This window comes from Astyanax mexicanus, chromosome 22 (genome assembly GCF_023375975.1).
Source record: "Astyanax mexicanus isolate ESR-SI-001 chromosome 22, AstMex3_surface, whole genome shotgun sequence".
In the NCBI taxonomy this organism is placed as follows: domain Eukaryota; kingdom Metazoa; phylum Chordata; class Actinopteri; order Characiformes; family Acestrorhamphidae; genus Astyanax; species Astyanax mexicanus.
Genome location: NC_064429.1, coordinates 29,071,240 through 29,098,175, shown reverse-complemented (window position 1 = coordinate 29,098,175; position 26,936 = coordinate 29,071,240). Strand labels below are relative to the sequence as shown.

Sequence of the window (26,936 nt, the reverse complement as noted above, 5' to 3'; positions counted from 1 at the left end):
ACAAATAGTTAAAAAAAACTCTCCAATATAGAGAGAAAGGAAAATAAAGAGTAGAAGCAAAGAAGAAAATAATAGTAAGAGAGAAAGAAAAAGAGATGTGGGGAAAAAAGAAAAGAGAAAGAGAGAGAGAGAGAGACGAGATCAGTAGAGATGAGTGCTGTTATTCTATAAATGCACTGCAGCAGTTCAGACCCACACACCAGCTGAACTGAAGTGTTCCTAAAGAGAGCTCTCGTGGGGTGTGTGTGTGTGTGTGAGAGTGAGTGTGGAGGGGTAAGAGTGTGTGTGGGCTTTTCACTGTGTGTGTGTGTGTGTGTGTGTGTGTGTGTGGAGGGTAAATGACAGGAATGGTTTGTATGCTGGAGTGTAGAGGATGAGGAGAAAATGCTGGAGCAGATGTCAGTGCAGGACTTTACCTCCAGGCTATCAAACACACACACACACACACACACAGTTTTGTGAAATTAAGTTGTTATTATACAAATATTAAGCGTGCTCGTCTCCCCCACAGTCAGCTCTATCTACCATTCACTACCAAATGACTACACTACCCAGAACACACCACTTAGAGACTCTGGCGGCCATGTGACGCCTTCAGAAAGTCATTCTCCTGAGTACTAACACCGGTTGTGCTGTGGCTAAAAGCCAGCTCTGAACTTTGCCTCGTTACTGAGTATTGTTTGGTTCGTCCTACTTTACAACACGTTTCCTTGATTTCTTTTTTGTTGTTTTGCCTGTGTTTTAATGTTTGGACTGTTTATTCGACTCAGATTTTTGGCTGCTCTGTGTTACTGCCCTGCCTGTGCTCCACCCTGGACTGTGTACTCTACTCATTATCCACTAAATATTGTTTTACAAGTCTGCGTTTGTCTGAGTTATGATACACAATGAAAACAACCTATATTAATACAAATTAAATCAAAGACAGACAGACAGACAGACAGATAATTAGATAATCTGACTAACCCATGCATAAGTGGATTTTAAAGTTGTTGAATTGTGGCTGGTAGAAAGTTGTCGATAAAATACATAAACAGATTAGTTTAAATCGTCGCTGTCCAATAAAAAACACTTATATCGATTTTTGTCGATATTTAGTTTACTACATAATTGGAATAGAAAAACTTAATGAACGGACCAATAGAAAATCTTCAAATTTAGTTAAAATAAACTATATAATAAAGTTTACAAAGTTTTTTCTCTTTCTCCTTCAAGTTGCTGTTTTGGAGATAAGTGTTTTTTTATTGGACAGCGACGAAATTAAATTCCTATGTTGTAGTTACTACGTTACTATTATGTTACTTCAATGTTTTTACAATGTATTACTGTGGGGATAATTGTTGCTATTGCTACAATTGTGTAATTGCGCTTATTTTTACAATAACATATTACAATGTTATTACTTCTGTATAACATACTGTGTTGTTTAAGGTTTTTACTATTGTGTTGTTACTATTGTCTTATTACCATGGTGTTATATTGTTGCTATTGCATAATCACCATGTTATTACAATGTTGCTATTCTGTTATTACAACATTCCTATAGTGTTTTTACCATGTTGTTACTATAATGTTTTTACTGTGTTATTACAGTGCTATGTTACAATGCATGATGTTATGTGATAGATAGAGAGATCAGTGATGGCACCAAGTTAAAAAAAAAAACTCATTCTCTTTCTTAATCTTTCATCTAATCCATCCATTTATCTTTTTTCATTTTTAGCCACACCCTCTCTACAATGTACACGCCCCATGTGGAGCAGCAGGTGCACCACTGCTGACAAAAATGGTTAACTTTTCATCAACAACTTCAAAGCATAGGAACACTGTGTTTAGTTCCTTCTCTCAGGTGTAGCTTTGATAAGTCAGACTAACACTGTATAAAATGAGTGATTTAAAGCTTTCAGCTTCACCTTTTAAAAGCTCAAATCTCAAACTGCCGCTGTCTAAACGCCAGTTTATCCATACAGCGCAGGGATGAGACTGCAGCAGAGACAAGTCTTCGCTAAAGTGGTGAAAGAGGCATTGTTTTACACAAGCCGGAGACCTGCTTATGATTTGCACACTTTTAAATAGGATTGAGCGAGAGAGAGAGAGAGAGAGAGAGAGTACAGGCCTGATAGGTGTGTTCTGTGCTCTGGAGCGAGCAGGTAAATTGGCTGTCACTTTTAATTTGCATGAAGAAGCAGCATACTTCTCTCCTTTACTGCAGACTAACTATCACTCTCTCTCTCTTTCCCTCTCTCTCTCTCTCTCTCTCTCTCTCTGCACTTCTCTTTTTATCCAGTCTCCTTGGCCTTGTACTGAACTGTATGTATCTCTTTCTCTTTGTCTCTCCATATTTCTACATTACTGTCGCTGTTGCATAAACACAGACAGTCTATTACACACAGATATTAAAAAAAGAGTCTCTTTTAACTCTATAAACTTATAACTTTAATTTTACAGTAAGGCTGCAAAATACATAGTTTCAGCAGCATGTGCAGTAGTCACATCGCTGGATGTGCAATGTAATGCAAAGCAAATTAAACCATACAACTTCATGCAACTTGGATACTAATAGAGATTTCTACCAAACATAGATTATATCAGCCCTGTATATTGCATATTATCCATTTAAGGCTAAACCTTAATACACAGAGTGCATTAATAATAATATCATGTCGGTTAAACTGTTGGTTTATTGAATTCTGGTGAAATCTGGTGAAACTTCTGTTGTTTTTTTAGTCATTTTTTTATTACCACAATACATATTGCAAAAGATATCTCAGTTTCTCTAAATATCACTACAGTACCAACGTAGTTTATAGCTTTAAATGTAAATATATATCTTTGGCCAAAATATATTTTTGAATATAAACTGTATGTCCCAATGTTTATGTAGAGTGGAAGTGCATGATATAGGACAAAAACATGCAATGTGTACCCTCCAATTGCTTCAAATGCTAGATCATTCTGCTTGCATCAGCAGCCGGAGTCAGAGAGAGCGCTAGTTAGTTAGCAGCCATTCATTCATATAAGCATTCATTTCCAATGGCCATATTTGCATCTGAAACAGGGAGCCTAGTGCATCCTAAATTTAACTACTTTAATATTTTAATAATATAACATTATATTCATTATGTCTTTTAGAAAAATGTAATGGGGGGGGCTCTTTGTCCTTTTTTCCCCTTTACATTACTTTTACTTTAATACTTAGGTAAAACGTAGTTTTGAAACCAGTACTTTTACACTTTTACTTAAAGAGTAAAAAGCTTAAGTTGATACTTCAACTTCTACAAAAGTATCTTTACAACATTTAAATGTTAGTTCAGTACAAAAGGTCCATAATTTTACTAATAAATGAAATAAATATTTTTTTAAATCCGAATTTTCTCCCTCCACATATCCACCATCACAAGTGATGCCTTAACACCAGGAGGGTGAAGACTAGCACATGCCTCCTCTGATACATGCAAAGTCAGACTCCAATTCTTTTTGAACTGCTGCTGATAATGCAGCATTGCCGAGTAGCATCACAGCGCACTCTGAGGAAAGCGCAGCGCCTCAGTTCTGATACATCAGCTCACAGACGCAGCCTTGTGCTGATCTACATCACTCTTTGAAGCCCTAATCTACCTACTCAGAGAGAGCAAGGTCAATTGTGCTCTCTCGGGGCTCCAGCAGCAGATGGCAAGCTGCATGACCGGGATTCGAACCAATTTGAAACAATGCTTTCTTTACTTCCATTAAAAGTTATGAACATTTGTTCTTTCTCCTCAAGGTTTAGTTAAGACGGGAATGAAGTGGAAAGTCCAATAAGGCCAAACTCTCCGGTCCACTTTAAAAAGCATTTCCTCTGCAGCGAGCGAGACGTGCTATAATTCGTCTATTCAGAGCTCTGCATTGTTAGAGACTGGCTGAATAGCGTGGATGGTTCCTTTAGTGTAACGAGAGGCTAATCAGAACTGGGTCAGGGGCCCGAGGCGCCTGCAGCCACGCAAAAAACTTTACCTAGCGCTTGGGACCGAGCCGCTCTCCACGCTCAGGAAATTGCTTTTTCCGACTCTGAAGAGAGACAGAGATTAAAGAGACTCAAACACACACACACACACACACACACACACACACATATATATATATACACACATACACACACCCAGGGGAAGGCAATAGCAAGAGTAGCCAGCAGCGTTCCACAAGCCAGCCTCCTCACATTAGAGTTCACAGAGTTTATGAATGAGATGAGCGTATTGTTTTTCTCAATGACAGATAATAGATTTTCCTTATCTTGTAGAATAAAACAACACTGCTGGACAACAAGCACCTTTAGCTTTGATTACAGGGCTCATCTACTGTGGCATCATTTCCACACGCTTCCTCAAAGTCTCCTCCATCACACCACAAAGATTCTCAATAGGTTTCAGGTCTTGAAGATACTTAAAAGTGTTAAACAAATTAAATACTCTGTGAAGCATTTAGGTGGATCTTAGCTGGGGTGCTGTTAACTTGCGGTTTCCGATGCTTGTAGTTCTGAGAGGTAACACTTTCTTGTCCTGATGAGTGCCAGTTTCATCAGAACATTTTTGATGGTGTTTTTAGATTTTCCTTATCTTGTAGAGCTGGAAGATACGGCCAAAGTTTGGTTGGAGCACCTTTAGCTTTGATTACACAGAACTCATCCACTATGGCATCCTTTCCACAAGCTTCTACTATGTCACAACATTTATCGAGCTGCATTTATCTAATGGCAGATTTAAACCAGTGCATAAAGTCTCTTCCAGCACACCCCAAAGATTCTCAGTGGGGTTCAGGTCTTAAAGATACTTTAAAGTGTTAAAAAAAACAAAATACTCTGTGAAGCATTAAGTGGATCTTATCTGGGGCGCTGTTAACTTGCGGTTTCTGATGCTTGTAGTTCTGAGAGGTAACGCTTTCTTTTTCTTTACTGGGGTGGTCATGATGAGTGCCAGTTTCATCAGAACATTTTGATGGTCTTTTATATTTTCCATATCTCGTAGAATAACCCAAGACTAGAGCTGGACAATATGGTCAAAGTTTGGCTGGAGCACCTTTAGCTTTGATTACAGGGCTCATGAACTGTGGCATAATTTCCACAAGCTTCTACAATGTCAAAACATTTATTGAGTTGCATTCATCTAATTGCAGATTTAAACCAGTATATAAAGTCTCTTCCAGCACATCCCAAAGATTCTCAATGGGTTTCAGGTCTTGAAGATACTTAGAAGTTTTAAACAAATGAAATACTCTATGAAGCATTTAGGTGGATCTTATCTGGAAGGCTGTTAACTTGCGGTTTCTGATGCTTGTAGTTCTGAGAGGTAACTCTTTCTTTTCCTTAACTGGGGTGGTCCCGATGAGTGCCAGTTTCATCAGAACATTTTTGATGAAGATTTTGATAGGTTTGTGTTATATTGTAGAATAACACAAGACTAGAGCTGGACAATATGGCCAAAGTTTGGTTGAAGCACCTTTAGCTTTGATTACAGGGCTCATCCACTGTGACTTCCTTTCCACAAACTTCTACAATGTCAAAACATTTATTGAGTCGCATTCAAGATCTTGGGGATCTTGTGGTATTAATGATGGGAGATTTAAACTAGTGCACAAGGTTTCTTCCAGCACATCCCAAAAATTCTCAGTAGGTTTCATGTCTTGAAGATACTTTAAAGTGTTAAACAAACCAAAATACTCTGTGAAGCATTTAGATGCTTTTATCTAGGGTGCTGTTAACTTGTGGTTTCTGAAGCTGGTAACTCTAATAAACTTATCCTGTGCACCAAAGGAAGCTCTTGCTCTTTACTTTTCTGGGGCGTTCCTGATGAGAGCCAGTTTCATCATAACGTTTCTGATGGTCTTTGCAACTGTGCTTGAGGATACTTTCTTGAAAAGCTCTTGAAATTTATCAGATTGACTGACCTTGAATCATTTTTCACTTTACTTGAGTAGTTCTTGCCATAATATGGATTAGAACATTACTCAAATAGAGCTATTCACTTCTGGGATGGTCCTGATAAGTGCCAGTTTCACCATGACATTTCTGATGATCTTTGTAGTCACTGCACTTGAGGATACTTTCTTGAAAAGCTCTTGAAATTTTTCAGATTCATTTCTTAAAATATTTCTGTCTTTACTTAGTTGAGTAGTTCTTTACATAATAAGAATTAGAAGATTAGTCAAATTGAGCTATTCACTCCTGGGATGGTCCTGATGATTGCCAGTTTCAGCATAACCTTTTTGATGGTCTTTGCGACTGCACTTGATGGCACATTCTTGAAAAGCTCTTGAAATTTATCGGATTCACTGACCTTGAATGACCAAGTCATTTTTCACTTTACTTGAGTAGTTATTGCCATAATATGGATTAGAACATTACTCAAATAGAGCTATTCACTTCTGGGATGGTCCTGATAAGTGCCAGTTTCACCATGACATTTCTGATGATCTTTGTAGTCACTGCTCTTGATGGTACTTTCTTGAAAAGCTCTTGAAATTTATTGTATTGACTGACCTTGAATGACCATGTCATTTTTCACTTTACTTATTTGAGTAGTTCCAGCCATTATATGGATCAGAACATTACTCAAATAGAGCTATTCACTCCTAGGATGGTCTTGATAAGTGCCAGTTTCACCATGACATTTCTGATGATCTTTGTAGTGACTGCACTTAAGGATACTTTCTTGAAAAGCTTGTAAAATGTTTCAGATCGACTGACCTTCACTTCTTAAAGTATTTTTTTCTTTATTTAGTTCTTGCTTCTCATAATCTGGATTAGAACATAAACATTCACTATTCACTGTATACCTGTAACTCTACCTCTTCACTACTTTACAACTGATGCTCTCAAACACATTAAGAGGCAAGAAATTCAAGTAATTAACTCTTGATGAGTTCAGCACAGCTGTTAACTGAAAGCCTGAATTCCAGGAGACTCTACCTCATAAAGTTGACTGTGAAAAAGCTGACAAGATGTGCAAAACTGTCTCTATCTAAAATATAAAACATATTCTTCATAGTTTTGATGACTTTAGTATTAATCTACAATGCAGAAAACTTGACATGTACTGCATATAATTATTAAATATTGTTAAATTGATTGAAAATCGTTGTCTATCATGATGTATACTGAATGAATTTCTTAAAAAGGACTACAAAGCATCCCTAAACAATTCTTTAGAAAAACTTATGGTAACACTTTCTATGAATGTCATCTCTATAAGACTCTATAAACATACTCATAACACATTATAATGCATTCATAAGGCATTATAAACATGGCTATACATATTTATAAAAATGTATAATTCATCATAGCCTTGTTTATTATGCATCATGAACTGTGATTATAATGCATTAATAGCTGTGTTTATAACATGTTATACATCAATACCAAGAAACTCAGTCCCAGTTTACAGACTTGTATCATGACTAAAAAAGCTTCCAACTTTTAAACACACCCTAAATAATCCCTATAAATATATATTTAACCACTCATAAATTATTCTTGTCTTAAATATAATATTAATTATAGTCAATTATAATGCATTATAACAGGTCTTTGTGCGCTCTAAGTAAAGTGCCAGACTTACATTGTGGGACTAGATTATTAACGATAGATATAAACTATTTTAACATATTTATTATACAAACAGCTTATAATGTATTATGATTACAAGTTATAATGCTTAATAAGCATGGCTATAATGGGTTATGAATTTGTATAAATATTTATAGCCATGTTCATAATGCCTTATGAATGCATTATAATATGTCATAAATGTGGTTATACAGTCTAATAGAGATGACATTCATATAAATTGTTATCAAACTTATTTCTGGCTCCATAAAGAGCAATGTTTCTAGAAAAGATACACCTATTAGCCATAACATTAATACCACATAAAAAAACAAGTCAAGTTACTGAATGGATAAAATACTCCCAAATAATCAAATACCAGGAATTATGGATTCATTGGCGTCAGTTTCACAGAATTTCACAACCAATACTCTTAATTGCAGGTTTACCCTATTCTTTTGAATTATAGTGCCACCCTTTGGATTAATAAAGCAGTAACTTTAGTAAGTCAAATTAGGGGCCTTAGGGAGATTAGAGCATCAATAAAACTGTTTCAGTAAAAATATCCATATTTGATAATAATGTCTTATCGATAATGTATCGCAATATTGATATTTGGTCCCACCCTATAGTTTTAATGTTGCTATCATAGTACCTATTACTAGCTATTAGAAGCTAGGCTATGTCTACTTTAACTTTAATTATTATTTCTCATAAATTTAACTAGAATTTTTTATTTGTCAGTATTACAGTGTAAAAACTCATTTTATTCTTAACCTCTACCTCACAAAACTATATTGAAATTGTCCCACATAGCTTGTTCTAACATGAAAAAAAAAACATACAGACTACAGTCCAATATACTTGCCTCTGCACGGCAAAAGAGCCAGCGCTGCAGTTAGCGGCTAATGCTAATGCTGCTGCACCTAGCCTTAGAGCTGGAGGAACTTGACTGAAAACTCACCCTTATAATGCTGGCGCACTGTCGATTTTAGGAAAAATTAAAAGAATTTAAGTGCACCTTATAGTCCGAAAAATACGGTAATATAATAATCTTAATGCTCTAAATGGTGCAAACTCATTTTCAAACTTTATTTTCACTTTTTAACCGTGAATTCAATCCGTGCCCAACATCCTTTTGCTAAAACAACGTTTCATTGGCATGCTTAGGCCACCTCAAGCCAAAATAACCTCAATTACCAAACATTCTCACTTCAAATCATGAATCAAACATGCTGGATCAATACCAGCATCCAGAACGCTGGACCTCAACATCGCAACCCTCAACCTGCCTCATATACTGTGTGTTCCTAATGCACCCCAGAAACAGAACGCCAGAGCCTTCAGCATGGAAGAGATGGAAAGAAAGAAACAGTGTGTGTTTATATTCTGAAGCAGCACTCAGAGAGAGATAGGAGGCTGATCTCTCGGGACGACAGGAAGAAAACAAAAGGAAGTCCGGACATGACGGAAGGCTAGTTAGAAAGAGAACAAGCTCGAGAGTCTGAGATAAAGTTTGACGGCCGTGTCACAGGGTGAACGTGACTGTTCGCTCAGAAAAAGGAACCTAAACCAAGGAGAACGTGCCCAGGAGTCAAAGCGAACCGGGCCCAGAGCTAACAATTAGCCGCTACACGCTCCTGGAGAAATTAATTACAGATAATGCTCGAAATTCCCAAGACAGGGACTTGCTGGAGACAATGGAGAGGAGATAATTTCCATGTAGAAGCGAATGCTTCAGCAGGATACTGAGATCTGACTGTCCTTCAGGAGGAAATGGATGTGCCAGCCATGCCAATTACCGGCATTGATCAAACTGCTATGCTCACAGTTTTGCAAGCAGGTTCGGTGCTGGTCACCCATGCTAAATCAGCTACTTGTTTATTATTATTATTTATACCCTCTTTGTACTGCATCACCACGTTTAGTCTTCAGTTTTCGTATCCCATGACTTTTGCCATGTGCAATAGAAGCAAAAGTTATTGCACTACTGACCTCCGGGACATGCTGGACATTTTCAGGACATTCACTCCCTCACATGACTGATCTCCCCGACCAAAAAATTACCTGAATAATGACTTAATAATGACACCTGTTACACGCACTATATATACCCCTGCACTTTACTCTTACCCTGACGAGTATTTGATATGGTTCTGTCTTTCACTTACAAAGTGTCTCTCTTTCCTGTGTCTCTAGAGTATTATTAATTAATGTGTTATACAGTATTACTTAATTGTGGTCATTATGATATAATTCTGATAACGTTCTGCCCTTTCTGCTCAGCTTGAATGAAGTAAACTGATTCAGCTAAAAATGACAAAGAAGAAATTATTAGGAGACATTAAATACATTTTGGGCAGCATGATGACTTAATGTTTAGCTTAGTGGTTCACATCCTAGCACTGGGGTCTTGGGTTCAAGTCCCTATCTGGGTGGAGTTTCCATGTTCTCCATGTGTATGTGTAGGTTTCCTCTGGGGACACTGGGACATTCCTCCCATAGTCCAAAAACATGAAGATCAGGTAATATGGATACTCTTAAAATTATCCCCCAAAAAAACATACTCTAAATTGATCTGGTGTGTGTGTGTGTAAATGTATGTTAGACTGTAGGGCTGTAGAGCCGATGCAGTCCTCCAGGTGGACGGTTGTTTCCGGTTGAGAGTACGCTGTGCGCTATTGCCTGCCGCTTCTCACTGGTGTGAGGGTGAGTGCTAAATATAAATGGTTGTGTGTAGAAACGTGATTGTAAAGTGTCCTTGGGTTTCTAGCAAGGTGTTATATAAGTGTAACTTTATTCAAATAAAGGAATTCATTAGAAGGGGTATCCATAAATATTTGGTCAAATAATGTATTCATGCTCGTGTTCGAAGCGTTTGAGTGGTCTACACCCTGCAACTCTGATATTTCCAGAAGCTTCTCTGACTGCCAGGCTGAATTCAATCCATAGCAATGAGCTCCAATTCAGGATTCAGCTGCTGTTGCTTCCTGTGCCATCACCCAGCTCTCTAAATCTCAACACCAGGGGAGGCAAACTGTCGAAAACTCGTTTTCCACCAACCTCTGCCCTCCTTTTTTCTCTTTTCTCTCTCTCTCTCTCAGTCCATATCTCTCAGTCTCACTCGCTCACTCTACATAGCTGCTAGCTACAACTCAAATGCTTCTGCTTTGATGAACTGAAACAGAAAAGTTATCTTTCGCAGACCCGCATCTCCTTTCACGCTCCTAAACATTGCCTAAAACAAACTGGCATGACCGTGGCGGTGGCGTAGCGGCGCCGTTATGTAGCCAGGCTGAGAGATTTAGAGCCCAGGCTGATTCTCCAGTGATGGACTGAGGGGGAAGACCACCCAAAAGTGAAATCCGAACATCTGGAAACAAGCAAACTATGGGTGAATAATATGGACAATAAATGCAGTATGTATGTTCACATGTATTTTTTTCTGAATTTTTCCCATTGTCTCCCAATTTGGCGATCCAATTTCCCCACCCCTTTATGCTTCCCAATTACCAGAGGCACCTACGACCCTAGGAGGGTGCAGACGAGCACATGTGAAGTCAGCTGATGCACCATTGCCTGAGCGGCTAGAGCACTTGGAGGAAAGCGCAGCGACTCGGTTCCGATACATCCACTCACAGATGCCTAGCGCCACATTTGAGTGTGATGGGGAGGGAGCGACATCCACCCACCCGGAGGGAGCAAGGCCAATTTTGCTCCCTCTGGGCCCTGGCAACTGATGGCAGAGCTACATGAACGGGATTCGAACCAGGGACCTCCCGTTCATAGTTCACATGTATTGTGAAACACAGTAAATTAATGCTCTAAATTACAATAGACATACTACAAAATGACTTTTATTTTGAAATTATAAGATATGAAGATATCTGGAGAAAACTATGTTCATTTTAGAGATACAGTGGTTTAAAGAAGTTTGGGCACCCTTGATCTTTTTCAAGATTTTCCTTTGTTTCATAAATTCTGGTTGCTAGGATCAGCAATTTCAGTTAAATATATCATATAGCACATGAACACAGTGATATTTGAGAAGTGAAATTAAGTTAATAGAATTTACAGAAAGTGTGTGATAAATCTTGTACATTGTACATTGTTCCTCTGTATTAATGCTTTAGTAGATTTTGAGCAGTGTGTTTATTTTTAAGGGTCGTTGTCTTGTTGATGTATCCAGCCCCGGCGCTTTAACTTCAACTTTCTCACTGATTCTTAAACATTTTTCTCAAGAATCTGCTGATATTGACTGGAATTCATGCGACCCTCAACTTTAACAAGATTCCCAGTACCTGCACTGACCACACAGCCCCACAAAAAGTGTTTATTTTGGAAAGCTGTGTTCTTTTACCTCCGTGCATAAATAACTACCCTTCAAATAACTCCTCAATTTTACTTTCATCAGTCCACAGCACTGATGAATCATATTCCAAAATGAAACTGGCTTGTCCAAATGTGCTTTAGTTTTAGCAAACCTCACGTGAAGAAAAGGCTTCTTCTGCATTGCTCTCTCATACAGCCTCTCCTCATCATGTGCGACAGTTTGAGAACCGCTGCCATAGATCTGGCAATCTAAGCACTCAATGATGGTCTGGCTTGGCTAAACTAGGCTGGCCAGGTTTTTCTCTCTTTTTTTTTAGACTGACTTTTCACACTACACTATTTTTGCTGAGCAAGCTCCACCTCTCCATTAGTAACACGCTTTATCAGCAGTGTTGCTGCATCACTGGAGAACCCTCAGGGCTATCAGGATTTCAGGTAGTGCATTACTTTGTTTGGACTATAGGAATGATTTTATAGGCTTCACCTATTAGATACAACATGCACTGACAATGCATTAGCATTGAAAAGAAGGTAACAATTCTAGATTTTATATACTGATACTTTACACTGACATGCCACAACGGACAGAAGCTACTATCCAATCCTTTCCATGTCCCACAGACATCCAAAGTTGCAAAAATGTATTTCAAGGAAGTACCCCCGAACCTGGACTTGGCCTCCAACCCCCATCAGAGAAACTAGCATTATGGGATGTTAACAGTGTTTTTTTAATAAGGTGCTTGTGCACTTTTTAAGTTATTAATGCCTTGTTTTAAATGTCAGGGCTCTCCGGATTCTAGCAAGGAGATGTGGAGCTACTTTGAGCTGGATAACGATGGAAAAATCAATTTAAACCGTTAAAATTTCTGGATCTCGGAAAGCTGTGGGAGAACGGAGGTGTGCTATTCATCAAAGGTACGTACTTTTTATCATGTTTTACTACAACAAAAGTCAATTTTAAATATTGAGTTGAGTTGATACTTGAACTTCTACAGAAGTATTTTAAACACAAGTATCTGTACTTCTACCTACAGAGTAATGAATGTCAATACATTTGACACCTTTGGTTGCAGACTTTAGCCAAGCAGAAGCACAGTACCAGCTACAGTAATTAGTTAGTGCTAGTTTAGCTAGCTCTATTCCTCAGACAGTTAGCACTAGTAAGCGCTAGTTTGAAGTGTCAGCTTCTTACTTCTCTCCTGCAGTATCTTTTTTTAGAACCATTTCTGAGAAGGAGCTATTTATTTCATATTTTTATCATATTTAACTGATTCCGAAACTGATAAAATTAAACTGTGATTAAAAACCAGGGTTATTCCACCAAATATCGATTTCCGAGCTCTTAAAACTTTATGAATATGAACTTGTTTTCTTTGCATTATTTGAGGTCTGAAAGCTCTACCATTTCTCATTTTCTGTAAATAAATGCTCTAAATGACAATATTTTTATTTGGAATTTGGGGGGAAATGTTGTCTGTAGTTTATAGAATAAAACAACAATGTTCATTTTACTCAAACATAAACCTATAAATAGCAAAATCAGAGAAACTGATTAACATGCCTTTAGCAATATTATGCACTGAAGATTTACCCTATTTATTTGATTTTAGCTCCACCTTGTGAAGTAATGAAGCAGTAACTTTAGTAAGTCAAATTTGCGGGCGGGGGGGGGGGGGGTTTAGGGGAGTCTTAAGCTTAGGAAGTTTAGAGCACCTATGTTACAGTAAAATAACTGTATTAATATTTGATGCAGTGTATCGATAATGCATCACAAAAAAAAAAAAGGCGATATATCGGACTATTGATATTTTTTCCCATCCTTACTTTTTTATCCAGTTAGAACAGTGGAATCTAATGACTGAGTACAACACTGTTATCTAGTGAATCTAGTGGGGTTCAAACACAATACAAAATAAAGCAACATCTGATAGCAGTCTTTGCTACTGTATGCAGTAGTATCGCGATTTGGCGATATGAAGTGAAAGCAATATTTTATTACACTACTACATGTGTAGGAATGTGTATGAGTAAGCTGTATCATTAAAAAAAATTCTGATAAGCCAACATAAGCCTCAGTTTAACACCATTAATTAAAAACAAATTCTTACGCAAGCTTGCTTTAAATAGGAGTTAGTCTACATAATTAGTGTACGTAATCAGTGTACTACACTCACTGCTGCACAGCATCAAGCCGCACGCAACCCACCAGCACATCCAGACTGGAGATATCACAGCAGAAGATCTGCTCATTCACAGCAGTAATCAAAGTGATTAAGGAGATCATGTTGTGTTATTTGGGTTGCTTGGGTTGTTTCTTAATCGCCCACCCAACGGCACGTGCTGGACCCCAAGGACTGGGCTCTTTCTGTCCTTAAGCTGAACTCCGCGGGGGTCCTAAAGAAAGACAGGCCGCCGAAAGTGTCTTTGTGTGCGTGCCCTGCCTTCAAGACTGCCCTGCGCTTAATTAAAAGCTGTTATGAATTATTTAGCTGCTGATGAGGAAGAGAATGGGCCCGGTGAATAGCTGAGCGAGGCCGTCCCAACAGGAGAAGCTCTCTACACCTCTATTAGCTTAGCGTGCCAAGCCAATTAGCCAGAAACAATTACACTCACCGGCGCTGGAGCTGCAGGAGCTGCAGACAGACACTCTTCTGCTCTACTGCTAGAGCAGGTGGGGCGTAATTAGACAGAGCTGATGATCGATTAAACGAGCGACAGAGAGACAGACACTCTCTTGCATCTGTATGACGCTAAAAAACATCGTAAGTAGCTCAGAAAAGACGATAGATGAACACAAGCCATCAAACCAAGCTGAACTGCTTGAGTTTTTAAAGTTATCCAAAAGCAGTGTGAAAGACTGGTGGAGGAGGACATGCCAAGATGCAACAGGAGAAGCTCTCTACACCTGGAGTTTACATGCAGAGATAAGGACTGGTTCTGATGTGTCTAATGTAGGTAGTTTAAGTGGTTTAACCATCTTTAAAATTTGTGGAGTGACAGGGCATCAGTGTAAGGAAATACTGTCCAATCTTATCCTCCACAGGCTAGTGTGATTGCAGACGTATAATCAAGAGGAAGATGGATGATCACAAGCCATCAAAACCAAGCCGAACTGCGTTAATTTTTAAAGCTATCCAAAAGCAGTGTGAAAGACTGCTGAAGAAGAACATGCAAAGATGCAACAGGAGAAGCTCTTTATTAGCTTAGCCTGCCAACCCAATTAGCCAGAAACAATTACACTCACTAAGCGTGATGCAGAGAGAGCGCCATCTACCCACCTGGAAGGAGCAAGGCCACTTGTGCTCCCTCTGGGTGCCGGCAGCTGATGGCAGAGAGGAGCTACATGAACGGGATTCGAACCTGCGACCTCCCATTTATAGTGGCAGCGCATTAGACCTCTGGACCACTCGCCACGTGGTTTAACCGTCTCTGAAATTCATAGAGTAACAAAAGGCTGTCCAATCTTATCCACCAAAAACATGTATATAATCTCCGAGCGCCGCCATTACTCCTGGTGGCAGCTGCTACGCTATGCGGACTCTACATAACGGAGCAGCCGGCGCCAGGTGTAATGGCAGCCCTCGGTGCTGAGGCTAGTATTATGGGATGTTAACAGTGTTTTTTTAATAAGGTGCTTGTGCACTTTTTAAGTTATTAATGCCTTGTTTTAAATGTCAGGGCTCTCCGGATTCTAGCAAGGAGATGTGGAGCTACTTTGAGCTGGATAACGATGGAAAAAGCGATTTAAACCGTTAAAATTTCTGGATCTCGGAAAGCTGTGGGAGAACGGAGGTGTGCTATTCATCAAAAGTAAGTACTTTTTATCATGTTTTACTACAACAAAAGTCAAACAGAGTTATTGAGTTGAGTTGATACTTGAACTTCTACAGAAGTATTTTAAACACAAGTATCTGTACTTCTACCTACAGAGTAATGAATGTCAATACATTTGACACCTTTGGTTGCAGACTTTAGCCAAGCAGAAGCACAGTACCAGCTACAGTAATTAGTTAGTGCTAGTTTAGCTAGCTCTATTCCTCAGACAGTTAGCACTAGTAAGCGCTAGTTTGAAGTGTCAGATTCTTACTTCTCTCCTGCAGTATCTTTTTTTAGAACCATTTCTGAGAAGGAGCTATTTATCATGGCTGGTCACTCTTAATCCCTCTGCATGGGACCGGTAATCAAGACGGACCAGCCAGCTCTGTAAAGCAGCAAGCATGAGCTACACACCAACAAAAATATCTACATAAACACACAGCTCTGGAAAAAAATAAGAGAGCACTTACAAATTATGAGATTCTTTGATTTCAGCAAATTGAAAACCTCTGGAATATAATCAAGAGGAAGATGGATGATCACAAGCCACCAAACCAAACTGAACTGCTTAAATTTCTGCACCAGGAGTAAAGGCATAAAGTTATCCAAAAGCAGTGTGTAAGACTGGTGGAGGAGAACATGCCAAGATGCATGAAAACTGTGATTAAAAAACAGGGTTTTTCCACCAAATATTTTGAAAAAATACTCTTATAATACTCTTATAATATTTATTTATAACACATCTGTCCTGATTCTCACAGATTTTGTTTCTTATATGCAGTTCGACATGCATCCCATACATTTCAGTTATGCCAAATCTGCAATATCCTTCCCTGGACAGGAAAAAAAACAATTACTCCAACAAAAACAAATGCATTTTTATTATTCTTGTAAATAAGCAGGTGTCCCAACTCTGCTGTCCACGTAGGGTCTAGGGTCTTTTTTATAGGGACCAAGTATTGTCCCTAGGGCCTATGATGTGCTACAGAGATCTGAAACACATACTGTACACTACCTCCAACCCTCAATGAGTCCTAAGCACAATTTTTTGGGTGAACGCTGAGAGCCATCTGGCTGAGGAGCGCCAACCTATTAGTAACCGATGTGGGCTGCATTATCACGCGGCGGCTTGTGCGTAGTTGAGATTTTCTCTGCAGCATTAGCGCTGATTACCATACAACACTCACTGTCTTCCCATGAATTCATGGGTCATGAATTGAGCTCTGGCTGTGCGAGACAGCTTTTTTCATTACGCTTACAGGTGAGTGAATTTTTGCCAGAAAAAGAAGAGCGATAGAGAGTGAGAGAGAGAGAATTTATACTTTCCAGTACAGTCTGGATATCCACTGTTCGAAAACACAAACACACTGCTGCCAGCCCACACACAGCAAGAGCAAGAGCGAGTGTGCAAGAGAGAGAGAGAGAGAAAAAAGAGAGAGAGAGAGAGATCGAGATGCCTGTCATTATTTCCCTCTTGAACACCTCACTATCTGTAACCATTATGTAATCCTGCTGTGCTTTAGCCTCCAACTGAATTCGTCCAACAACTGAAAATTTCACACACAGACACGGCCATGAGCGAACGGCAGCACAAGCCTACAGAGTGTATCCAGTATGTATCTACGTACATGTATACACACTCCACACATCTGCTGGGGCTTAAGGGGTTGGGGGCTGTACATGGGGGTGGGGATGGTTTAGAGTTGATTAAATTGACCATAAACGCCAATGCTTTGCAAACAAGCCCCATCCCGTTGTATCCGAAGGGCTGCTTTAATTGAATTATCCACTTATCTGAAATTAGCCATGAAAATGCAGTGAAAAGGCCAGGATCAGGAACGCCGGGGGCGCCGCAGCTGAAGTCATGAGAGAGGCCGGAAGGAAAGTGCCACATCGCTGCAGTGCCATCAAGCATATCGTCAAGAATTAATAAAATATAGCGCATCGATCACAGTGCAGCCAAAGCTCCTAAAATCCTTCAGGCCTTTACGAGTGGAGATGTAACATCGTAAAAGAATTGCTGGTCTGTATGTTTCCCAACCTTGGTCACAATCTGTACCCTTGTAGACGAGTCGTCATCCTGCATGTTTCCCAAGACTATTTATGATCTATACCTTTGTAGAAGACTCGCCATCCTGCATGTTTCCCAAGCCTGGTTATGATTCATACTCTTGTAAAAGAACCACCAGCCTGCTTGCTTCCCAAGACAGTGGTCACCATACATTTGTAGAAGAACTGTTGACTTGTAGGTTCTCCAGGCCTGGCCACCATACGTTTATTGATAAATCACTGACCTACATGTTTCCCAGTCCTGATCATGATCCATGTTCTTGTGGAACTATCACCAGGGTTCGGTGACCAGGCCTAAAACATGCAAGCCAGTGATTCTTCTACAAGAGTATAATTACCAGGCCTGGGATATATGAATGCCAGTGATATTTCTATGAGAGTATGATGACCAGGCCTGGGATATATGAATGCCAGTGATTCTTCTATGAGAGTATGATGACCAGGCCTGGGATATATAAATGCCAGTGATTCTTCTATGAGAGTATGATGACCAGGCACGGGAAGCATTCAGGCCAGCGATTCTTCTACAACGGTTCTGTGACCAGGTCTAGAAAACCTAAAGGCCAACGATTCTTCTACGAGAGTATGGTGACCAGGTCTGGAAAGCATGCAGGTCAGCGATTCTTCTACGTGAATATGCTGGCCAGGTCTGGGATATATGAATGCCAGCGATTCTTTTACGAGAGTATGATGACCAGGCCTGGGGTACATGCTGGCCAGTGATTCTTCTATGAGGATGGGTCTTGTGAAGGACCAAGGGGTTTTAAGAGACTGAAGCAGGAGTGGATCTGACACACTGTGCACTTTAACTGGTTCTCTATTACATAGAAAATAGGGCAAATAGAAAATAATAAATACAGATGGGGATAGACTCTTAATAGGTTTATATATGGTGATGCTTCACTGAAGAGCAGAATCCATAAAGCCTGACCCACAATACAGAATAAACAAACCAGTTTTGAGGCCCGACAATCACAAGCGCAAGTCTTCTAATATCAGGAGAATCTTAAACAATGACCTTCCCAGTTTATCCTGGGGTATGGGACGAAGACTTAAGACTTCCATAACAACTAAAGGTTTATAATATTTTAAATAGGTTCATATATATATATATATATATATATATATATATATATATATATATATATATATATATATATATATATATATATATATATATAGGTATATAAAGGTATGAGGTATAAGAATGTAAAGGTGTATACAAGTGCATAAAGGTTCATATAAGTACGTAAAGGATAATATAGGTGTATAAAGCTTTCTGTTAATATTTAAATGTTTATATAGGTGCATGAATATTCCTGTAAGTGTATGCATGTTTATATAGGTTGTATAAAGGTTCATATAAGTATATAAAAGTGTATACAGGTGTATAAAGGTTCATGTAAGTATATTAAGCGTTTATATAGGTGTATAAAGGTTTCTATAGTTATATAAATGTATAAAGCTTCCTGTTTAAATGTTTATATAGTGCATGAATGTTCCTGTAAGTGTATGCATGTTTATATAGGTGTAAAAAGATTCTTATAAGTATGTATAGGTTTCTATAGTTATATAAAGGGTTATATAGGTGTATAACGGTTTCTATAGCTATATAAAGGTTTTTATAGGTGTATAAAGCTTCCTGTCAGTATTTAAATGTTTTTGGAGGTGCATAAATATTCCTGCAAGTGTATGCATATTTATATAGGTCTATAAAGATTCCTATAAGTATGTAAATGTTTCTATATGTGTACAAAGGTTCCTATAGTAATACACAGTAAATGTTTCTATGGGCGTATAAAGGTTACTATATAGATATGTGTTTATATAGGTTCATAACTCTCACCTTCACTGCTTCTCCGTGTGTGACCCGGTCAAACACCACTTCATTGACAGTGACGATCTGGTCCCCCACGCGCAGCCCCTCTCTCTCCGCGGAAGATCCCGGCTCCACCAGAGACACGTAGATGCCCACCCCGTGCTCGGACCCGCCGCGGATGCTGAAGCCCAGACCCTCGTGACTCTTGCTGCGCTTCAGGGTCACTTGGCGCACCTCGTCGCGCGCCTCCGTCAGCGAGGGCGCTGTCCGCTCGTGCGCGGTGCTGAAGTCTGGCAGCACGTGCGCGGGGCTGAAGTGCACGGACGGGGTTCGCGCGCAGGGCTCCGGTTCCGCGCTATCGCTCGGCGCGCTCCCGGGTTCCTCCAGCAGCTCGCTCTTCAGGTAGAGCCCCTCGCTCGTGTACTGGTCGAAGAGCAGCTGGTCGGCGCGCGGGATGACCAGGCGCAGCATGGGCAGCAGCTGCCGTTTGCGTGGCGTGTCCAGAATCACGCGCAGCGTGCGCACCAGGTCGTACACGTTGCGCCGCGCGTGGTACGCGTTCAGGCAGTGCACGAACTGCTCGCGCTCCGCGTCGCCCAGCAGCGCGTGCAGCGCGTCGTGCAGACGCTTCACGTTGGCGGAGAGCGCGCGGCCGCCGGAGCTCGCCGAGGTGGCGCCCGCGGAGCGCAGGGACACGCGCTCCAGCTCCGCCGCGCTCATCCCGCTGAGAGGAGGAAGAGGAGGAGGAGGAAGATGAAGGGATGAAGGGAGGGAGGAAGAAGAAGGAGGGGGGGTCAGACGGTGCGCGAGGAACCGAGCTGGCGCGGCGGCTCTGCGGGGCGCGAGGCAGAACCGCGCGGAGACATGTGCACGAGACTTGTCTCACAGGTAATAACAACGCGGGTCATGTTGACCTTTCGTGATGACGTCTTCCTGACAAGACAAAACAAGACAAAACAAGACAAGACAAGACAAGCAGTGAGTTCATAAAATTGAAAATAGGATAAAAACGTTTAAGTAAATAAATAATCAAATTAAAAAACTTATTTCATTTTATAATCATTCAATACACGTTACTATAAAGTACAGCAGAAGTACATCAGATCAATAAAACAAGAAGGAAAGAAATTAAAAGGAAAAAGTGAAGGAAAATGAGGAAATAAAGAAAGGAAAAAGAATAAAGGAAACCAAATAAAAGGAAATGAGGAAGAATGAAAGGAAAGGGAATGAAACAAAGAAAGGTAACAAAAAAAAAATCAAAAGCAATTAAAAGACATACAATATCAGAAAAGGTAAAATAAAAAAAGTTAAGTAAAATACAAGTAAGACAGGAAACATAAAATTCATGAATAGAATAGTAAAAAAGCTATACATAAAAACAGTCATGTAAAAAAATCAACAAAATACAAACCGTGCACGTAACTATTGTAGTCGACCCTCACGCGCCAAAATAGATACAAAATCAATAGAATCCGGTGCCGTAACAAGTCCCGAGAGCGTTGCGTCTGATTGCACTCTGAATAACGACGTTCCTGAAGCTCCGGAGAGAAAATACCGGTCCGGAAAAGCGGCGGGATTTCGCCGCGCGGCGGGACGGGGGAGGTGCAAGCCTCTCTCGACGAGAACTATCCCCGGATTTGCGGCGCTCAGAAGAGGCTCGAGCGAAGCGTGGCGGAGATCATCCTTATCCCACCTGTATTCAGGTAGAACCCGCCCCTTCTGCCAGGTCTTCGTTGCGATTGGCTGAGCAGTTCATATTAGGAACCTTTGTAGCTAAAAGCGTTCTGCAATGTAACAAGACAAAAACACTTAAAAGTAAGACTAAGCCTCTAAGCCTATCATCTAGACCAGAGGACTTTCCCGCGCATTCTCCCACTTTAGCAGTTAGTCCTAAAACCCTAAATACCGAACTAGCCACTGACCAATCGCTGGCGGGAGGCCGGGCGCGTGCAGCCAATCACAACGCACGAAGAGCGCGCGGTCCTCCGGAATACAGGTAGGGGAAAACGCTAACGCGCGTAGAAATGACGCAGGTGTGCGCGCGCGACTACGTTGCCTGGTAACGAACAAACAGCGTGGTAGAGTATCTGAACGGTAAAAGCGGCGCTGTTTGAAGAAGGAGAGCTAAATATAGCTCAAGGTTTAGAGAGAGAGTGACGCGCACTGAGAGAGAGAGAGAGAGAGAGAGAGAGAGATAGAAAGAGGTTGAGAGACTGAGAGACAGTAAAAGAGAGATAGAGATAGAAAGAATAGAAAGAGACATAGAAAGAAATTGAGAGAGAAAGCGAGGTGGAGAGAAAGAGAGAAAGGGAGAAGGGAGAAATAAAGAGAGAGAGAGAGAGAGAGAGAGAGATGAGGAAAAGTTCAGAGAGGAAAAGAGGAGTTTTAAGTGGGAAAATCTAAATCAAAAAGGAAAGAAAATGTACAAATAAAGGAATGTAATAATAAAGAAAAGGAACAAAAAGCAAAGGAAACAAAATAAGGCATGAAAGGTAAGAAGATAAAATTACAAGGTAAAGAAAAGATAAAAGGGAAACAAATGCAACTGCATGGAAATTAAAGGGGATAAATGGAAAGGACATAATAGGAAAAAGGAAAATGAAAGGAAAGAGAATAAAGGAAAGGGGGGTAGAGAAAATGTATGAAAGGAAAGAATATAAGGCAAAGCAAAAAGCAATGGATAGAAATAAGAAAGGTCAGAAAACTAAGACAGAGGATGCAGCAGGATTAAAGGAGAATAAGTAAAAGGAAAGGAAAGGCAGAGAAAGAGGAAAAAGTTAGTTAAAGTAAAAGAAAGATGGAAAAGAGGATGAAAGAAAAATAAATCAGAGGAAATGAAAGGAAAGATGATGAAAATGAACAGGCAGCATTAATTATAGGGTAGAATAAAATTCAGGAATTTGCATGATTTGATTGAAGGAACTGAAATTATTAAAGAATGAAAAGTATAATTCAGTCATCGTTTGCAGGAAGTGAAAAGTAGCAGATCTTAAATCTCTTCAGGCGAGTTATTGAAGTCTAGACTCTTCGACATGTTTATTAGGACAGAGGTACTGGAGTGCTATAGGGAAGTTCCCTGGCTTGTATTAGTACAACACGTGGACTGTGTGTATGTGTGTGTGTGTGTGTGTGTGTGTGTGTGTGTGTCATCCCCTTAATCTCATAAAGAAGCATTAGTCAAGATCTCACACAGACGCCTACACACTGACCATTAGCTATTAATACCCCTGTATTTATAGTGGACTCTTCTATTCATATCTGCAGTGTTTTTTTAGAGCAGATCCCCCAGTGTCCTGCTGAGTTCCTGACCCACCAATTTACCATTTTACAAGATGATGTCATTCTGAGAAATGAGACAGACTCTTCATTATGTTCGTCATTACTGCTCTCAGCAGCAACAGGCTGGCAAAGAGTAAATCATGGCCAATTAATGGATCCAAATGAGACATACTATAGCTGACTAATAATCGAGAAGTGTACAGACTATAAAGGAACACATAAGGAATCATTTAGTACCTTAAAAGTGTTAAACAATCCAAAATACTCCAATCTGTGGAGCTGTTAACTTGTGGTTTCGGAGGCTGGTAACTATAATGAGCTTATCCTGTGCAACAGAGGAAACTCTTGCTTTTCCTTTCCTGTGGCGTTCCTGATGAGAGCCAGTTTCCTCATAACGTTTTTGATGGTCTTTGCAGTGACTGCACTTGAGGATTCTGTCAAAAAGTTCTTGAAAATTTTCTTTAAGGATTGAATGACTTTCATTTTTTCTTAAAGTCAAAGTCATAGTTGAGTAGTTCTTGCTTCTCATAATATGTATTAAAACATTACTCAAATAGAGCTATTCACTGTAGACCTGTAACTCTACCTCTTTACAGCTTTACAACTGATGCTCTCAAACACATTAAGTGGCAAGAAATTCAAGTAATTAACTCTTGACGAGTTCAGCACAGCTGTTAACTGAAAGCCTGAATTCCAGGTGACTCAACTTCATAAAGCTGACTGAGAAAATCCAGCCAAGTCATGGGACATGATAACTAGTTCCCTAGTTAAAAACTATTTTGTTTCTGTTTTACCATTTTCTTCTCGTCTCGATCTTGTCTTGATCCCGGCCACTTCTGGTCTTGGTCATGACTTGAACATTAGATTTCTGTACATTACATGGAGTAGCTGAGTTAAAGTGGAACTTATATGGACTGCTTTTGTACTGGTAAAACATTACACTCACTGGACAAACTGGGTAGCCAGTGGAAAAACTAATGGCTGGTTCACACTAAATGATTTTAGCCCAGTTTTTCAGTCTGCAACAATTTTTTGTTAATCGTCGACAAAAACTCTGCTTGGAGGGAAATCAGGGATCACTCTGTGCTTGCTCAGTCCCGTAGTGTGAACTATTGAAAGACGCTCACTGAGCCATCTCTGACTCTGACTGATCAATGAATATTCAACATGTTTAATATCTGACTCAGTCAGCGACTAGGAGTCAGCAGCAGCAGCTACATACAGCCAATGAGATCAGAGAAAGAGGTCCAAAACACACCAGAGCTGTTTATGGAGAGTCTGACCATTTTTTGTCCCCCCTGTTAGATCAGTAAATACCTGCTAAACAATAGAGGGGAACCCATGAGTAAGTTTTTTTATGAATAGAGCTAAAATCTAAAACTTAAAGTTAAAATAATAATGAACTACTACATATTCTGAAGATCTCTTTAATTTTAGAAAGTAGAATAATGTATTTTACTAAAAAAGCAAAGATTACCTGAAGTTTGCCTGTATCATTTTATCTACAAAAACAGGTTTTACACTGTAAAGCACTAGCATTACTGCTACTGTGAGCTGATTGGTTGGCGAGCAGATCCTGGAGATACAGGTAGAGCATGTTTAAAAGAGATATAGCTGGAGTTGAAAATGATTCAAAAATATGTCTGCGGTACTGAAACATTTGATATAGTTCTGTATTGAGGACATAAGTACATAGACATTAGTATGAAGCAACTGAGTAAAAACGTTCATTCTGGACTCACTTTAAGTGTGTATTCTCCTCCATTCTCTGGCATGGCATCGCTGGCTCTCATGTGTTTAGTTCTAGTGTGTTCTCTTGACAAAACGTGTTTCTAGAGAGCAGTCAGGTAAGTAGGTGATTTCTCAAAACGAGAATTTGTGTAATTTGTGACCCTGGTTCGCTGGTCAGTCATGTAGTGTGAAAGTTTTAACAACTGAAGGACTCACGATTACAGCACAACCAGTCGTGTTGTGTGAACAGCCCAACGACTGACGGCTCAACCTTAACTCAATGAAGGTGGTCTGAGACACTGCCTACCGAATGAGTTGTTGAGTCTGGCTCTGCCATTGGTTTTTCACCATGTCAACTCTAGTTGACATTTGACAACATGGTGGACAATTTTGGCTTCATTACTATAGATTGGATGGGAATGGAACCAACATATTTCTTATTGTTATACACAATATAAAATCCTAGCTTTTATTAAACACATTTATTAGGTCATAATACCAAGGCCATCTTTTGCAAAAGAAGGACCCTGTATTTACCATGTGTTTTTGTGGCTCTTTAATTAGTGTTAATTCAACTGTTTCAGCAGTTTCACAATTTTGATTGAGATAAATGAAGAGAATGTGATGTTAGAAAAATGGTTGAGGAAAGGTGACCTAGTGTGACTTCCCTTCAGCGTCATTTAATTTAATACATCATATTTACCTGGCTAGAAAAAGAGTGACATGTGAATTAGTCCATAGGCTCCATAGACTTTATAGTCAGGCTCCAGATTCCCATTCCACACACACATACACACACACACAAACACTAAATAAAAAGAACCTTTAATGTAAATGAGCTTCCTGTCCAAGGGCAGCGGAGTGTCTGTAACCTTATCTGCTAGTTAAAAGAATTCAATTAATTTCTGATATATGATCATATGATCATCACATGTTCCTAATTAACATGAAAAGACCTATTAAATAGTGATATTTCTCCCCCCACCACTACCTGTGTGTATGTGTGTGTGTGTGTGTGTGTGTGTGTATGTGTGTATTAAGTGGAGTGTGTGTTGTGTCTTATCTCTTATGCTTGAATTAATCCCCACGCTCCTGGCTTCAAAGTCAAGCCCCAGATTTTCTCCTCCTTACCACTTAATACTGCATCTGCACAGGCCCTGAGCTCTTCCCATACTCCATACAGATGGAGGAGAGAGAGGGAGAGAGAGAGAGAGAGAGAGAGAGAGAGGAAGAGAGAGATAGATAGATAGAGAGAGAGAGAGAGAGAAAAAGAGAGAGAGAGAGAGAGAGACGGAATATGAAGAACATGATGTTCAGAGGAGAAAAAGACCCAATGTATCGGCAAAAAGTACACCAGGATTTTGTTCTTACTTGTCTGGCAAAATGTTATAAAATACTGTAAAGGCTCATTCATACGTATCAAACACTCTCACTGCCCACATAGAATACCAGTCAAAAGCTTAGACACATATTTTCCTTTAATGTTTGTATCGTAAATGAATAGTGATGTCATCTATCAGACGATGAAGGAACACATAATGAATCATGTAGTAACTTAAAAGTGTTAAACAAACCACAATACTCTGTTTAGGTGCTCTTATCTGGGAAGCTGTTTGTTAACTTGCGACTTCTGAGGCTGGTAACTCTGATGAACTTATCCTGTGCAACAGAGGAAACTCTCGCTCTTCCTTTCCTGTGGCGGTCCTGGTGAGTGCCAGTTTCATCATAATGTTTTTGATGGTCTTTACTTTTTGATGGTCTTTTCTTTTAGGATTGACTGATATTCATTTCTTCTTAAAGTATTTTTTTCTTTACTTAGGCCCAATCCCATTTCACCCCTTGGCCCTACCACTTGCCCCTTCCCCCTCTTTTCGAGTGTAACCCTTCCCCTTGGAACAGAGTTATAATGGGAAGAGGTGAAATCCTACCCCTAAGAATTGGGACAACCCTTCAAGCACCCGATACAACATCAGGAGCACTAGTTCAGTAACCTGCTGCTGCTGGTTAATGAGTTACCTTTAGGTCTTCAGAAAGGGGGGAGATGGTGTAGAAATGAATTATTATTTTACATTCCTTAATCCCTCTGTGATGGGAAGCTTAAATTAGCTTTAATTAGCTTTTATTTTATTTTTCCATCCCATGCCTTAAATGCTGCAGCCTCTGCCATCTGTTGCACCATTTAAGGTGGAATGGGAAAGTTAGCTAGCTACTGAGACAAACTACTAGCAATCTTTGAAACTAGAAAACATTGAAACTACACATTAAACTCTGGTAAAATAGTGCTAAGCTTCACTTTGTGTTGCCATCTTA

The 26,936-nt window shown here is 39.7% G+C and overlaps 2 protein-coding genes across 2 annotated transcripts in view; one reads left to right on the top strand and one right to left on the bottom strand.

Annotated features, from left to right (window-relative positions):
* LOC111191728 (alpha-1-antitrypsin 1-2) overlaps positions 1-2,405 on the top strand; it is a 313,064-nt gene extending 310,659 nt beyond the window's left edge. Inside the window, exon 6 of the mRNA XM_049470329.1 lies at positions 2,394-2,405. The gene's annotated coding sequence lies outside the window, so the exon portion shown is untranslated. The remainder of the gene's footprint in view (positions 1-2,393) is intronic.
* whrnb (whirlin b) overlaps positions 1-21,479 on the bottom strand; it is a 117,819-nt gene extending 96,340 nt beyond the window's left edge. The window contains exons 1-2 of the mRNA XM_049470316.1: positions 21,028-21,479; positions 19,644-20,549 (exon numbers count right to left, since the gene is read on the bottom strand). Coding sequence (XP_049326273.1) covers positions 19,644-20,336 — 693 coding nt within the window. The 5' untranslated portion in view covers positions 20,337-20,549; positions 21,028-21,479. The remainder of the gene's footprint in view (positions 1-19,643; positions 20,550-21,027) is intronic.
* Positions 21,480-26,936: the final 5,457 nt, after the last annotated feature.